At 39.4% G+C, this 15,683-nt stretch overlaps 2 protein-coding genes across 3 annotated transcripts; one reads left to right on the top strand and one right to left on the bottom strand.

The window, feature by feature from the left end:
- Nucleotides 1–669: 669 nt before the first annotated feature.
- Nucleotides 670–5,673, top strand: LOC102203579 (uncharacterized). Its single transcript, XM_005746003.1, has 12 exons — nucleotides 670–721; nucleotides 839–882; nucleotides 2,100–2,163; nucleotides 2,281–2,412; nucleotides 3,960–4,058; nucleotides 4,133–4,182; nucleotides 4,313–4,438; nucleotides 4,555–4,600; nucleotides 4,769–4,840; nucleotides 4,939–5,092; nucleotides 5,171–5,253; nucleotides 5,345–5,673. The coding sequence occupies exons 1-12, from the start codon at nucleotides 689–691 to the stop codon at nucleotides 5,495–5,497; spliced, it is 1,056 nt and encodes a 351-aa protein (XP_005746060.1). The 5' UTR covers nucleotides 670–688; the 3' UTR covers nucleotides 5,498–5,673.
- Nucleotides 5,674–7,189: 1,516 nt separating this feature from the next.
- On the bottom strand, nucleotides 7,190–15,225 carry neto2b (neuropilin (NRP) and tolloid (TLL)-like 2b). 2 transcript variants are annotated; one of them, XM_005745991.2, is made up of 12 exons: nucleotides 15,173–15,225; nucleotides 13,980–14,336; nucleotides 13,630–13,779; nucleotides 13,042–13,290; nucleotides 12,888–12,935; nucleotides 12,609–12,736; nucleotides 10,079–10,180; nucleotides 9,693–9,819; nucleotides 9,295–9,408; nucleotides 8,680–8,810; nucleotides 8,485–8,577; nucleotides 7,190–8,396 (listed from the first exon to the last, which is right to left on the bottom strand). In XM_005745991.2, exons 2-12 carry the CDS (start codon nucleotides 14,065–14,067, stop codon nucleotides 7,950–7,952), a joined length of 1,677 nt encoding a protein of 558 aa, XP_005746048.1. In that variant the 5' UTR covers nucleotides 14,068–14,336; nucleotides 15,173–15,225; the 3' UTR covers nucleotides 7,190–7,949. The 2 variants fall into 2 exon arrangements, with proteins under 2 accessions (XP_005746048.1, XP_013769530.1); XM_013914076.1 differs by having other exon boundaries at nucleotides 13,980–14,036; nucleotides 15,173–15,224.
- Nucleotides 15,226–15,683: the final 458 nt, after the last annotated feature.

A 15,683-nucleotide genomic window follows, 5' to 3' on the forward strand; every position in this document is an offset into this window, starting at 1 on the left:
CATGTGATACTTAAACAGGGTAGGATGTACTACATATTCAGGCTATGGCTTCCAGAAAAAAGAAGCAAGACACACTGATTAGTCAGCACTGCATCTTACAAAAAGTCAATAACCCAGAATACAAGTGAAAGAAAAACGAAATAGTTAGAATATTTTTTTATTATCAGTATTCTTTTTTTTTTATTGCACATGTGTTTTCAGCTGTGGACTAAGTCAATAAGATTAGGATTTAGGTTTCCATGAAAACCTTAAAAATATTTGATCTGCTGTATGCTTTCATTTTATACTAGACTAAGACATGACACCTTTACTGAAGAATGTTAGGGATGCAAAACTTTTCTCAGACTTCCTCTATTATTTTCTTAGTTTGCAGTAATCAGAAGAGGGCAAAACCCCAAACAGTACAGAGAAACTCCAGTTTCATTGTCTTACTATATCTTCTAAATGGGTCATTATCTTGGAAGGCATCAAGTAAGGCGCAAACTAATTCCACTCTACCTGGGGATTACCAAGTATTGTCACAAACACACACATGCACTGAGTCAAGCAGGCGGAGTCACAACATGTGACAAGGTGCACCTTTTTATAGATGCACTCTATACACAAAGAAGTCACATTTTCATTGGCCTGTAATGAGAGCAGGTTATGGAGCTGTGCACATGCCGAATGTGACTTTTTACTTCTCAGGATGGAGTTAAATACTTTGCTGAGTGGAGCTCAGGTAGGCACTACATTCATTGTTTTTAATGGGCTTTAATCATTTTTTTTTTTTTGAAAAAAGAACTGTATAATAAAATCTTACTGAAATGACTCAGGCATTTCCAAATTTTGCTTTCAGATCGATGTCCTCTCTACGGTGTACATAGTTTTACTCACTCCCAGGTACTCCTATGCACTTCCTCATATTATTATCATCATAAATATGATCATAGCAAACACAAGAAACTTTATTTTGCATGTTATTACCTTTATGACAGTTTCTAATTTAAAAAAAAAAATCAACTGAGACCAGCAGGGCACCATGCAGAGATTTCAGGGACTTTCTCTTTGAATTCTCTCAGTTATCTTACATAATCCATCGTCACTGTTTGATATGTTTGAGTTTTAGGTTATTTAGTGTAGATGATACCTGTAATTTAAACACTTCCTTAAAGATCAATGATACTCCTAACCCTTTGTTGAAGAGTTTTTGTGTTTCTTTTTGTTTCTTGACAAAAGCAAAGCAAGAATAAGGGAGAGAGGAACTTTTTAAATGAATTACATAGTTTGTAATTGTTGTTGTTGACATGGTGCCATATGTCTAAGACATGTGGCAACATGTCTGTTTACCCCCCCCCCCCCAAAAAAAAGCCATCATGCTTTGTGATGTAAGCAAATTTAGTCTATCACTATCACTAAACTGAGATATCGTACTTTAGTCTTTTCTTGCCACTTTCTATTTCTACTCCACCTCTCAAAAGGCAAATATTGAACTTTTTTATTTATCTGCATTTATCAGCTTTAGTTACTTTATAAAATCATAAGTTCACCCATTTGCTGCAGAAAATTTAATGGGAATCATTTTGCTGATATTTTGAGTTATCTTTCATATAAAAAAAAACAAACAACAACAAAAGATGTTGGCATTACAATTGTGACAGCTGCTGCTTTTCCTTTTCATAATTTTAACAAGTTTTAATAAATTTAAAAATCTAAGCATTACCTATATTTACCCAGAGTAGTTAAGATTAGCTATAATTTAAGTTAATGCAGCAAGAAAATCCTGATCTTGCATGAGTACTAATAATAATTATATGCATTAATGCAACGGTGTCACTTTTCAGGGCTGTTGATGTCTTTTAATACTAATACTAATAGTGAGTACATTGTTACAATACTTCTTAGCTAAGTAACATTTTCATTGTAAGACTTCTGCTTGCCACAGAATGCTTGAATAATAGTGGTATTACCTGAATAAAGGGTATGAAAAGTTAATGTAACCTGAGCAGTATTTGGGTGAACTGTGGTTTGGCACAATGTTAGTTGTTCATTTCTTTTAAACTTTTCCTTCAAATGACCTGCGGTCATTTAATAGTTTACATATTTCTTATTAACGTCAGTGTGATTGGGAGTTTCTCCGTCCTGGTGGTTTCCATAGCAAGATGGCAGCATCTAAAAGAGCAGGTGAGTCTAGGTGTATGCATTACTAATGGATTATTTAATGAAATTAATTATTACTGTGCATAAGGAACTATGTAGTTTGTCAACACTGCACAAGCCTTCATGCGTACTGTTTTGCAGGTACACCTCCTGGTGCAGCTTGCTCTCGCCGACCTCCTAGCTGCTCTGATCTTGATGTCCACGAGTGTCATGAACAAAATACCGTTTGACAACAGTATAGTCATCTGCCAATACGGCCTGCCGCTGTCACTGGTGAGCAATAGTTTATTTCATTGTTTGATCGGGCTTTTACCACCGCAAATAAATCATTGACAGGATTGCGTTTTGGTGGGGGAGTAGTTTAATCTTAAACAGGTTGGCAAAGTTTAGGTGGTTTCACATTCCTTTTGGTACTTCCTGCTATAACAATCAACCTTTACAGAGTAAATAAAATCAGATTATTGTCTAATAATATAACGTTTTCTAAAGGCACCGAGGACATATCACGTAGTTCAAGCAGTAAAGTAAATCAAAAACACGTGTTCCTTATATTGCCTCTATAAAATGACATAGTGAGCAGTTTTGCTGTGTCACGTTCCCTGTTATGCAAACATGTCCACATTCATCCCTCAGGCTGAGAGGAGGAGCTCCACATGCTTTTCATAACAGTTGTTCTCAGCATAAATTTCTAACTGGCAACGTCCATTGTGAACTCGGTTGACTAAAGTCTTTTGAGTTCTCGTTAGAATTTAGATTGATAAGCATTAAGGACAGTAGATATTGATTGTACATAAAAGCAACAGAAAAAGGAAAGAAAAGAAAAGAATGTATTGTAGGACCAAACTCTCAAATTCCTCTAGCTCAGATTGTGGAATTCTTTCAAAATGCAGATATGGAAAATATTTAACCTTTTTAAGAGTTCAATATAAAAAAAGAAAGAAAAAAAATGAACTGAACCGGTTCCTAACTTAAGGTTACCTTATTTTGGGGTTCAGAGTCTTTATGCACTTCAACAGACTCATTAAATTCCAAATTTAGTTTACATGCTATAATATATAGACAGGGGTCCCCAACTCCAGGCCTCGAGGGCCGGGGTCCTGCAGTTTTTAGATTATCCGTGAGCCAACACAGCTGATTCAAATGGCTAAATTACCTCCTAAACATGTCTTGCAGTTGTCCAGAGCCTGGTAATGAACTAATCATTTGATTCAGGTGTGTAGACCCAGGGTGAGATCTAAACCTGCAGGACACTGGCCCTCGAGGCCTGGAGTTGGGGACCCCTGCTATAAGATAACAAACATCCACTGCAAATCCTAAAGGAGCATGGTATTAAATCATTTTTATATGGCCCTACATTTTAAAATTCAGCTAATGTAGCATCTCATTTTTATGTCTGCAGGTATGTCAGCAGAGGTTTACTGTACCTTACATTTACATTTAAATAAATAGCTGTATTTATACTTCATATCCTTCTTATACAAAGAAGCATGTTTAAAAAAAGAAAAAAATATCTCATTTCATTTTACAAGCAGCAGATGTAAAATCAAATAATAAAATGTCCTCACGTTGCTTCATAAAGATCGTCCTCGTAAAGATAAAGGTCCTCTTGCACGTTTGTCGGACACTGGTCCTAAGAATCAGCATAACCAACTGAGAAATCTTCAAGTATAAAGTTGTTCTCTGAGAACCAGAGCTCATCAGTATTCACATAAATTATATTTAACTGACATTTACTCTAAGGTAAATATTAATGTTTGGTCTAAAATTACTTTATTGGTAAAACTGTCACATTTTGCGTTGTTCTTTGTGCTTTGTTCCAGACATTTTATTTCATTTCATTCCTGCTGGTGGTCGTTTACGCCTGGAAGTCAAAGAATGCGATCCAAGGATGGAGAGAAAGACCAGCGGATGATGATCTGGTGAGGCATTCGCTGCATCTGGTGATCATAATTTGTCCAGAAGCCAGATTCACTGACATTTTCTTGTTTTGCAGAATACATGTCGAAGACCAGAAATAGTCATACCTGTGTATGCCATTGTGTGGTAAGTTTTAACCACTTTTTCAAAAAATAAATGAATTAATAAATGCTTTAGTTTTTACCTAACCCACCAGATGGTATCCCATGTGTGCACAATTTAATTCTTCTTCTCTATCTTCTGCCCAATATAACAGGTTGATCCCACTTGCACTTTACTTAGCATATGTGCTCACTCCTTTCATGAAAGCTACTTTGCTGATTCCAGCTACCAGCAGCTTGCCAAATCGGGTCTTCAGTAACGATAGCACGTACTGCACCAGGTGAGCATACAACCCAGAGATTCAGCCTCCTTCAAAATCTTTCAAAGACGTCACAGCAGTGAAATGGGTCTGTTCCCCTGTGTTTCTGACCTTTTTTGATTTTCTCTTTTTCACAGTTGTATTTTGTTCTTGCACGTCTGGAGGGAATCCTGCTCAGATGTTGTGAGTGTACAGCTGTCTTATGAAACCCTTTAACACACTTTCTTTTATCGAGGCCTCTGTTGTAGTGTGTGTGCGTATAGTCTCTGTTTAACAGAATAATAATGCTCTTTAGCATTGTTACATTTTGTATAAGCATATTTTTGATACATAATTCTCTTTTGCCCACAGGAGATAATCCATGACGTTTTCATCAGAGCTTTTCTTTTCATTGTGGTGATACCGGTGCTGGTGTCTTGCTCTGTGAGTTACTAACAATCACATTGCTGTAACATAACAAGCAAGTTTAAATACCAGTGTAATCTGATGAAACAAATGTTTTTTTTCCTGTTGTGGTTCAGATTATTTACTATAAGGTTGGTAAGTGGTATGAAAGACGAGATCCGGAGGGGCTTTTTCCAGTGGAGGGAGATGGGCGTTCAAGAAGAAGAATGAAAAGAGCAATTTCTACCTCAAGGAATATGGTGACAGTCATCCTAATCTGCTGGGCACCAGGTACACAAACGCACGCACAAAGCTAATGTAAATATCAACTTTAAGACAAAATTAAACTGATGTTTCTTCTTCTTGTAGCGCTTTTCCTCATCCTGCTATCTACCTTGTTGATGAGAACAAACGTTGAACAATACAGTTTATTTGGTATTTATATGATACAGGTATGTTTTAGTTACAGCTTTTCAATGAGTAGGTTAAAATGTCCTCAGATGGCAGATTTGCAAGCTAAAATATTGCTTTTGTTTACTGCAGGCTGCCAGCGTGTCTCTACAAGGTTTCCTGAACAGCATGGTGTACGCCTGGAGAAGGCCCAACTTCACAGAGGCTGTTCTTGGGGAGAGCACACCCTTGGTGGCCTATAATCACATGCCCTTTTTTGATGAGTCATTGAGGACCTCGTTTTAATGCTTTGGACTATAAACACATGGATGGACCATGTCGTGCTGCAATACATCATTCTGGCCTTAGGAGCCCGGTCTGCCTGCACACTTTGGACTGAAAGGAGTTTTTTTGTGGACTGAAGATGAAAAAACACCGAACAAAGTGATGAAGGAAACTCAAAGACTTTAAACAAGCTGTTGCTATATTTTCATTTACAGCTGCTGATGCTGACGTGTACTAAGTCATAGTGCGGCAGCATTTTTCTTATCAATGAGGCCAAAAAACTGCTTGTATAGTTTTATTAAAGACTTATAAAGATGTTATTTTACAATTACAGACCTATTTGTGTTTAATTTCTATGTTATTATGTTTTACCACATTTATTTATTTTGATCAATAAAGTGCTTTTTATTCTTGACTCCTCAGCATCGTCTGTAGTACAAGGCAAAAACTGTGCTAAACATTAGACGTCATTCTTTCCAATCATAGTTACAGTAAACACTTTTTATAAACATTTCCCAAGCCTTCTTGTCTGCCTCTGGATACTCTGAATGGTGGAAAAACTGCATGCCAACCTGCTGCTCTAATGTAAGTTATCACCTGACTTACTGTACTGCAATCTAAAAGTAAACTTGAGGTTCAGTTCTGGTCAAGCATTGTTGTTTTTTTCCCATCCCAGACACTCACCTGCAGGTGATAGATGGATGTCATGAAGCATAAGCAAAAGTGTTTGTAGAATATTACGGTTTTAATTTGAAAGGAATCAGCATAACCAACTGTGACAAAGTAAAAATGTTTTTATAAATGAATTAAAAGTAGTAAAAAAACAACAACAAACAAATGATTATGGCTTTCAAACTATTTGTGGTGACTATAAGCACACAGGGCTTGTAACAATCTAAAAAAAATCAGACAAAAAAACCCAACTTAAACTTCTTTAGCTCCTTAGTGCAGATATTTTCCCAGCGTTGATCAAACTGAGAAAAGAATGAGACACACCTTTGAAGACAGGCTTAACTATTGTCACACAGAGAGTTATTATACAGCAATAATCCTACATCTCCTGTACCTTTTGACCTATTTCTCTGGAGTCATTTATTACCTGAGGTGTTCCAGATATCGTGCCTATTCATGGATGTTGAGATAAAAAAAAGAAAAAAAAAGACTGTGTACCGGAGCTGATAATGCATATTCCCTACAAACAAGGTCAACTTATGGAAGCATATAAAACAGAGTACATTATCATGACTGACCCATTTATGTTATCTATCACTTGTTTGATCATAGCTTTTATTGTGTACAAAGTAGCCAGTGCATAGAAACTTAACTGGAAGTCTTTAATCGTGAGTTTATAAGTCTGTCCTTAGAGGTCAAATGAGAATTGTATAACACTGTGTTACCAGCACACACACTAGCACTGAGAATGCACTGTCAGGCTTTTGTCTATGTCTATGCAGACAAACTATGTTGCCCCATTAATTATTGGTCCAGTGAATTTTTTTGAGGATGACAAATGAACTGCAGAGGTATGCTGACTACACCGCAAGGCTTTCCAAATGAGGTTTGTGCCAGCTACAAGGTTATGTAAGAGGTTCTGTGGGAATTTCAGAGACACTGTGTTTAAGATCACAACACATGAAAACATTGGAATACAGCATTTTAGATCCACTGTGAAACCAGGCGAACCATGTCTAACTTTCTCCATTCAAACACTTTCTTTAAGGTCAGTACTCATTTCTTATTAAATGGTTTAATTCCTAAATACCCTCCTTGCTAATTAACAGGACTATGTTGGCTTCTCCCCCACTGTGTTAAGATCTGGTAACCCATTTGTTTTTAAAGATTGTAAAAAGAAACCTAGTTTTCCGGTTTTGTTAAGGTCAGATGTGTCACTGAAGAGTGACATAATTGTAAAATTTCCAACCTGTGTACCTGTGCAACATGCCCAAAAGGGGATTGCAGAACAACCAGACTTTCCTTCAGTAAAACTAAAACCGACTTTAACTCGGAGCTGACTTTTCCTAAGTCAGAGGTGTGGAAATTACCTTTTTGTTTTTAACCAATGTAGTTTTTTCACTAATACTCAAAATGTAATCACACTTCTTCTACACACTGACTCAAAACATACTTCCACAACATCTATTCGCGTTACAGTTAAATGTATTCAACAAAATACATCAAGACAAGAACACTATACAGCATTTGTTTTTAGTTTCACTTTTACACCGGTGTCAGAGACTTGATAACAGCTCTCTGTTTGCTGTTTCAGTATATAAGCAGATTTGGCAGTGCCTGAGGATCTTCTTGTTGCTCCTTAACAGAGCCTATGTTTTCCAGCCTTACTGAGAAGAAGGAAAGTGTACTTGCACAAGCCATTGGTTTTCTTTCTTTTTCCTTTTTCCTGTAAATTTGAAAAGCTCCTCCCTAAAGTTGAGGCAGTGTTTACCTACCCTAACGCAGATCTTGTGTTTTCTCCTCAAAAGTCCATGGACAGGGATCTTTGCTGGGCTATTTCATAGCCTCTTCGGCTTCCGCCTCTCCGCACATACACATCATACCTTCCGTCCTCCTCCTCTTCTTCCTCTTCCATTACTCTGTCCTGCCGCCCCAGAGCTCTCTCTCCCATACCATGATGGCCCTGTATTCGGCCTGATTTCATACTGGGCCAGCTCTTCTTCCTCAGACTGCTGTTGAAATCTCTTAGGGGAGGCAAGGAGTTTTGGAAGTCTACTCTGAAAGGTGGAAGCTCCATGGATCCCCTTCCCAGGCCTTGCGCCCCTAGGCTACCTTTAATGGAGTTGATAGAGGCCAGAGAGCCACAATGGTGTTCGTGTATGCAGCGCGATCCTGACGAGGACCTCCTGAGCGCTTGTAGGGACTGGAGCTCCTCTGACAACTCCCCAAGGTCTCTTGAAGAAATCTCCTGTGAAGGACAACGTTAATAAATTAGTAGTTTTAAAACGATATAAACATGTACCAATAATATAATGTGTAAAAGCAATAAAACTGACCTTGTCTCTGAGATTAAAGAGTTCATAGTGAGGAGGGTCAAACACCTCCTGGAAGTCAGCACGAGGAAACAAGTTGTTCTTACGAACCAACACCTTTAAAATATGACAGGGAATCACTATTTTATTTGTAGTTTCTATGAGAAAAATTTAGTGGGATGATGTTAGAAGAATTCGACAACAAATTTTCTTAAATACCTTCTTACGTGGCTGCTTGACTTGCACCAGAATGGAGACAATTAGGAGTAACAGCACCACCCCCGTAGACACACAGATTATTGTCCCGTGAGTCTTTGTGATCTGGTGAAAAAGACCTTTGTTCTTTTTCTCTGGAGGATTGAAATGACGACATAAAGAGTTAAAAATATCAGAGGCTTTCAAAGGCACCGAGAGTGCATCAGTCATTTACTTGTTCCCTCCTGTGTCAACACAATTCGTATCTCTGGATGCCAGGAACAATTCAAAGCAGTTACTAAAAGCTAAGGCACTGATAAACACCCATCCCAGCACTAGAAATGCTTAAGATCCACTTATTAGCCAAAAAGCCTTGAAGGCCTTTCAGTTGGAAACGCGTCAAAACTATGAGATTGTGCTTTTCCTGCCAAGTGGAAACACATCGATATTAACTGTTCTGTAGTTGCTGCAGCCGGTGTGTGTGTTTCATAATGATCCTCAAGGAGACTCAATGTGACACAACAAAGGCAGACATGACATCCATCATTTCGCAAAGCATGACAGAATTACACAGCATAACACATCACAGCAGACCAAAGAAAGCATTTCTGCCAAAGGGCTTCAGCAGAATCGAGGTACCTTTGCAGTTGCTTTCGTCCCAAGGAAAGACACAGTTTTGTATGCCGTTGCACACCAGAGAAGTGTTGATGCACATGTTAGTGTGGCAAAAGAACGCACCGCTCATACAGGGTGCTAAAACACAAACACAAGTGTATATGAAGTATGTGTACAACCTGACAAAGCATCGAAAGCTACAAGCAGAAAGAATGTGGCATGTCCTTATCAGAGATCCAACTATAAAATGCTTATCAGAACTATTATTATTTCCTATTGTTAAGACTTACTATATAAGGTGCAGTGATTAAAAGTAACCACCAAAATATGCACCGTATCTTTAATACATGTACTTTCCCATCGCAGCTGAAAAAGCAAAATGATGGGCAGGGGGGAAAGAATAATCTGAAGGAGACACTCACGGTCAGCAAAAGATGTGAACAGCATCCGGAAGCGGCTGAGACGGCTTGTCTCATCAGCCCACATCCTCACTACTCCCACACCAGTGTCCAGCATGATGTCATTAGCTACTGTACTACAAAACTTGGCCTGCAAGAAACCACACACCACTTTCTTTTATGGATGTTGATGTGCGGACTCAATGAGGCCAAGGTCTGTAGAACAGTTGCTACATATTTGTGATTTAAATATGGCATTAAAAAGGAGCATGTATGGCAAAGAAAGAAAGAAAAATCCTGTAGCAGAAGAAGAACCTCAGACCTGAAAGCATAGTGCAATGTAATGCGCAACAAACTTAGTGCGTCAGGCAGAGACAGAGTAATATTTATGATGTTATGCAAAGAATTACCTTTAGATCCTCAATGGCATTACTGCCATCATAAACAGCCACAAAGTTCTTCTTACATTCATTGGAGTTTTCCATCTGGTATTCCAAAAATCGCAGGTAAATCTGGAATGAGTAATGGAGAGGGAAACAGTGTACACTTTTCATTTTTCACACACAACCTGATTCCAAAAAAGTCGGGATGCTGTATAAAAAATGAATCCAATGATTTGTAAAATCCCATAAACATGAAAAACAGGTCAACTGTTTAAACTGGGAATAATATCCCTGCCATTTCCATAGAGGTTGGGGTCTACCACACCAGGCAAGACCCCAGCTGCATGCTGGAGCTAGCAGGCAAGGACATACGTGGAACGCTATCACCAAGTGGCTGTTGTAGTCTACAGGGCCTGGAAGTGGCCTGGAAGTCCTGAGGTCAAAATGAGATATGCCCCCTAGGGAGGTTGAGGATGACCGAGCTAAGATCCCGTGGGACTTCCAGATGCAGGCAGACAAACTGGTGATGTCTAACCAACCAGACATAGTAGTGACAGCTGTAGTGATAGATGTAGCTCTATCGAGTGATAACAACATCAGGAAAAAGGTACGCGAGAAGCTCGAGAAGTACCACGGGCTGAGAGAGGAGCTCAAGAAGACGTGAAGGGTGAAGGCAACAGTGGTACCCCCATACGGGATGAGTGCCTCCAGCAGATCTCAGGAACAACATCTGAGATCTTTGTCCAAAAGATCGCCGTCCTAGGAAGCGCAGGATCAGCTGCTGGACTTTTAAGAGAGGAATGTTGTTCTGTTCATGCCTGATGTAGGATTCTAGCTGCTCAGCAGTCCTGGGCATTCTTTGTTGTAGCTTTTGCTTAATGATTCAAATGTTTTGATTTAATGAAAAGTCTCTGCTGCAGACAGGCCGGTTTGGCATCCGAGAAATTCTGCTACAAAGCTATGATGTTGACATATGCGTGCAGTACATTTAGTTTTGTCTTGCTGAAATATAGAAGGCCTTATCTGAAAAAGATATCATCTACATGGTACCTTTACAGCCACTTCCATAGGTATTATTTCACTTCCATACCATCAAAGATTCATGCTTTTTAAGTCTGCGCTCATAACAAGACAGATGGTCCCTCTCCTCCTTAGTCCAGAGAAAGCAGCGCCCAAGTTTTCCAAAAAAATAGTTTGAAATTTTGATTTGCCAAACTGTGTTCACAGACAGTGATTTTGGAGCTCATGCAGTTATTTACATGGCAGACTCACACCTGTTTTTAATGCAGTGCCATCTGAGAGCCTGAAGATTATGGGCATCTGTCATGTTCCAGAGTTTGAGCCTTATTAACTGAATACTATTATTTTATGGTTCTTAGTTGACTGTTAAACTTGATCTTTATGTATCTTGGGCCTTTCAGTTTATTTTCTGGTTTGGGTCGATTTAGCATAGTCGTTTCATGTTTATTTTCCTGGCTTTACCTTCATGTCTTTGTCAAATATGAGTGTGCTAAGGTCTTATCTCTGTGGTAGGTATGTGACTTCCTTTTTTTGTGTTTTATTTCTAGTTTCACTTCTGTTGTCTCTAATTTGTCTTTAGCTGTTCCTCATTTCCTACCTCTTCCCAACCCTCATGATTAGCCCTTAGTGTGTCAGCTTGTATAGACAGGCTTAGTGACTCCCTTTGTCTCTGTCTGTATGTTAATGTTTCTCTCCCTGTGTGTTCCCAACTTTCAGTTGCCTTCTTAATGGACTTTAGCAGTTTTGGTTCTTGCTACATCGAGGTTTGCCTGTCAGAGTCTGCATTTGGATCCTCAATCTGCTAAACTATGACAGCATCCAATTCTGGCTTTCAGCTTTGTCCCTTGCACAGAGATTTCTCCAAATTCTCTCAATCTTTTGAAAATGCACTGTAGATGATGAAATATTTAAACTCTTTACCATTTAACATGTTCTCTTGTAAATAACATACAGCATGAGATTTGCAAAGCATTGCATTCCCTTCCTATTTACATTTCACAGCTTTTTACAACATGGGTTTGTAATTCAGCTAGTTTCTGTTTGCCAACAGAAGACAGTTGAATCATCACTGATATAAATCATTTTGACTCAGCTTTACTGCAGATGTACTTAAGCTGACTGTCAGATTATCGATGCACATGTTTATTATTTATATGCATAAGCTGCAGATTAGTAGTTGCTTGATATATAAAAAAGATGCTTGGGATGCTTTGTTTTTCAAATAATGTAAAGAATATAGAAAAATACATCACAGCAGATATGGAGAGGGTGAAGGGTGAAAGCAGAAAGCAAAATAAGCTGCAGGCTGCAGACTCATCTTTCATTCCACTGTACTGTTTGTCATTTTGTTCCCAATGAATTATATCCCCTCTCCTTAAATTCATTTTGTTGAGAAGAAATATTTCTCCTTTCCTTTATTTTCCTTTCTTTCTGCTTTTCCTTTTTACAGACTTTCAGTTATCACTCAGTTGAAAACGCAGAAATGGAGAACTGGATGTATAAATGCAAATTTAACGATGTCATTTCAATATCTTACCCTGTTCTTTGTTGGGGCACGTATAGTCCAGATGCAGTCCACTGCCTGGTCTGGCTTCACTTTGGACTCTTCGTCCACCTGACTTGAACGGATTACACCGTCAGCTCCAGACAGCTCAAACTGACAATCTGACCCAGAGACGACAGTTGGCAAGAAATAAAGTGGAAGCAAAAAGGAGGACATGTGATCAGATGGAAAGTAACAACTTTATTTCACATGGCAGTCTAAAGATGTACACCTGAAGCTGCATGGGTTTTCTTATACATGCTGTTGCACTACCTGGGATGGGGTTTAAAAGTCCTCCCACATGCAGATGAAATTCAGGATCTTCGGGGTGAGAAATAAGAAGAGCACAGAATCACTGGTCCGGAAAGGCTATTTGTTTTTTGAGCAGTGTGAAAATGGCACATCCACCACTCTGCATTTTAGTCACCTGCAGCAAAGCTGTACTGGACCTGGAAGCCAGTCCCCTCCAGCTCTTCATCACTGAAGAAGCGGATCCACATGAAGCGTCCGCTGGACAGGATGAGTCCAGGACTGGCTGAGCCGCAGAAGCGATTGATGAGCGGGGAGAAACTAAAGGGACCGTCCCGCACTTCGATGTGGTCGAAGCGACATTCGAACGACGCCTCGATGTGGAAGACTTCGTCAAACATCAGCTCTATTCTCTGGCGAGGCAGGGCTGGGGAACAATTGGCACTTTTTTACTGTCAGAGCCGATTCAGGAATACAAAACGCTATAAAAACGGCAACAAGAAAGACACGTTTGCTCCTTTCAGATGCTACTCTGTCTCGTATGTTCTTTATATATCATTACTGGTTGAGAAGTTAATGAACGATACATTAAAATAACACAGTTTTGTCTTTAATGACAAAAGAGGAAAATGAGGCATTGTACATAATAGGTTTTATATGTGTCGATGGCATCGGATTCCCGCAGAGCCAATCCGAGCCAATACAAGAATATGTCCCAATATCTGAACTGTTTTTCAGCTTGGGCTGTGTGCTTCTCATCAGTTACCTTCCAGCACATAGAGGCACTCCTTGTTTGGAGGGTACGTATTTGGGTAGTTTGGGGAACTGAAAGTGCCGCCATCAGTGGTTCGTACCCAGTTTCCACAGTGACGCGCTCGTAGAGAAGGGTTAACTGCTTTCGACCCTGCACCTGAATCTGCACATTATGAAAACCAAGCAACACAAGGCATTCAAACCTACAAAAAGTTATCCGGGTAAAAGCTGCTGACATCTAAAATGCAGTTATGGACACATTTGTGTAATAAATAAATAAATACATCGCAAATTAAAGAAGAATATGGAAATGTATAAAGGAGTCCATTTGTCAAAGGAGCAGAATAAAGATTGCAATCTTACCTTTAATCTTTTGCACCAGTGCAAATCCCCCCTCAATGAATAGGAGAAATATCCAGACTGTACAGAAGTCAACAGTGTGTGAAATCATAGTAAGGAGAGGTACAATCAAGGAATAAAGGAAACGAGAGCTTAGCAGGATTTCTTTGTCTGTGCTTTATGTTTCAGTACACTCAGCAGAATCCTTGAATGTATATTAAAGGCAAGGGTGTGGGGTTCAAAGCTTGGGAGTGAGAGAACAAGCTGCTTCTACCATCTGCTTCCTTAACTCTTACTCTTATCTTTGCATCCTCTTTTTTTTCGTCAAGATTTATGCTGGGTGAGAGGACTGCTGTCTGCCAAGAAGCTGTTCAAGGACACCTAATGGTAAATATGCATTAAAAAAAGAAAAAAAAGTTTCATGAAATCATATCTTGCACCACATTTGTACCTATTACATAAAATGTGACCCAAATAAATCATCTTGCCCAGGGGCACCAGTCTGCTTAGAACTTGCTTTGAGTTTTCACCAAAGTGGCATGTTGGCATGTTGCTGCACATCCAGGGACAAAAAGCAAAACAAAAATGACAGTTATGATATAGGCTGTGGACGTTCGTGCTGCATGTTCTGTCTGTCACAGCTTGTGACCTGGGAAACAGGCAGATTTATAACTTCGGACTCTGTTTTCAATTCATTATTGTTGTACAATAAGGTAAATAAGATGTGTGTCTCACTGCCATGCTGCATGTAAAATTTACTTGCAGCCCTTCTTCTGAGAACATATTAAGTGGGTGCAGAAGAGGAACAGAGGCAGCAACAGCAGCCCAAATCCTCCACTCGCTCAGGCACTGAGCCACCACACGCTGACGCAAAAGGGGAAAAACGGATTTCCTACTTTGATTTTTTTTAAAGAAAAATCCGTGTTGCTTATTTTTCTTACTTTTTTTGGAGTAACTGCACCGAGCAAGTGTGGGGAGCTGTTACTTCAGCACCACGAATCGATGCACAAGAGAAACTTTCAAAACAAAGAAAAAAAACCGATTTCTTTGCACAAAGTAACTACACAAACATGTCAGAAAACAGCCAAGAAAAAACCCCTAAAAACCAGATTTGAGACACCCGCGTTTCTAACAACTCTCTCTTTTCCCCTCAGACATTTAAGTAAATAAATACGCGATCTGCTCTAAAGTGCGAAAATATGGATGATTTCTCTTACCTGCGTACATCCTCGCCGCTGAGCTCCTTTTTATGAGTTTTTCTGTTTTCAAACTTGTCCCTCACATCCCCTGTTTATGTCAGTAGTACGGATTACCGCACGTTAAAACTACTGATTTAGAAAATCCGAACTTTCACCTTTCCATCCTTGTCGTGTTGGTCAAACTGAGAGCGGCTCAGGTGCGAAAAAGAGCAGATGAACTTCTGATTCGTCATCAGAATCAGAAGTTTGCACAGTTTTCCTGCCCAGCTCGGTGTATGAGACTCAGCCTCAAACAAACGGATGATCAGTCTGCAGCTGCTCGCGGTTTAAAGATTGAGCTCAGTTGGCGCTAGACTGTAGGGGAAAGCTGATTGCGCATGTGCCTCATCAGTTATGAGTATTGGTGATATGATAAACCTCCAGTCGCCCGTTTGGCATGGAGATGAATTAAATTGGGATTTCCCATTTTTCAAATTTTAATTAGCTGATACTGGCTGCCGCACTCACTCTCCCAGACAGACAGTCACAC

Source organism: Pundamilia nyererei, unplaced genomic scaffold, assembly GCF_000239375.1.
Source record: "Pundamilia nyererei isolate P.nyererei 1_Seehausen unplaced genomic scaffold, PunNye1.0 scaffold00170, whole genome shotgun sequence".
Taxonomy (NCBI): Eukaryota; Metazoa; Chordata; class Actinopteri; order Cichliformes; family Cichlidae; genus Pundamilia; species Pundamilia nyererei.

Coding starts and splice junctions, on each gene's coding strand:
- neto2b (XM_005745991.2), bottom strand. CDS start 14,067: ATGATTTCACACACTGTTGACTTCTGTACAGTCTGGATATTTCTCCTA. Junction 10,181..12,608: donor GTGCCCCAACAAAGAACAGG/GTAAGATATTGA, acceptor TACTCATTCCAG/ATTTACCTGCGATTTTTGGA. Junction 8,397..8,484: donor TCTTTAATCTCAGAGACAAG/GTCAGTTTTATT, acceptor TGTCCTTCACAG/GAGATTTCTTCAAGAGACCT.
- LOC102203579 (XM_005746003.1), top strand. CDS start 689: ATGGAGTTAAATACTTTGCTGAGTGGAGCTCAG. Junction 722..838: donor CTTTGCTGAGTGGAGCTCAG/GTAGGCACTACA, acceptor TTTTGCTTTCAG/ATCGATGTCCTCTCTACGGT. Junction 5,254..5,344: donor TTGGTATTTATATGATACAG/GTATGTTTTAGT, acceptor TGTTTACTGCAG/GCTGCCAGCGTGTCTCTACA.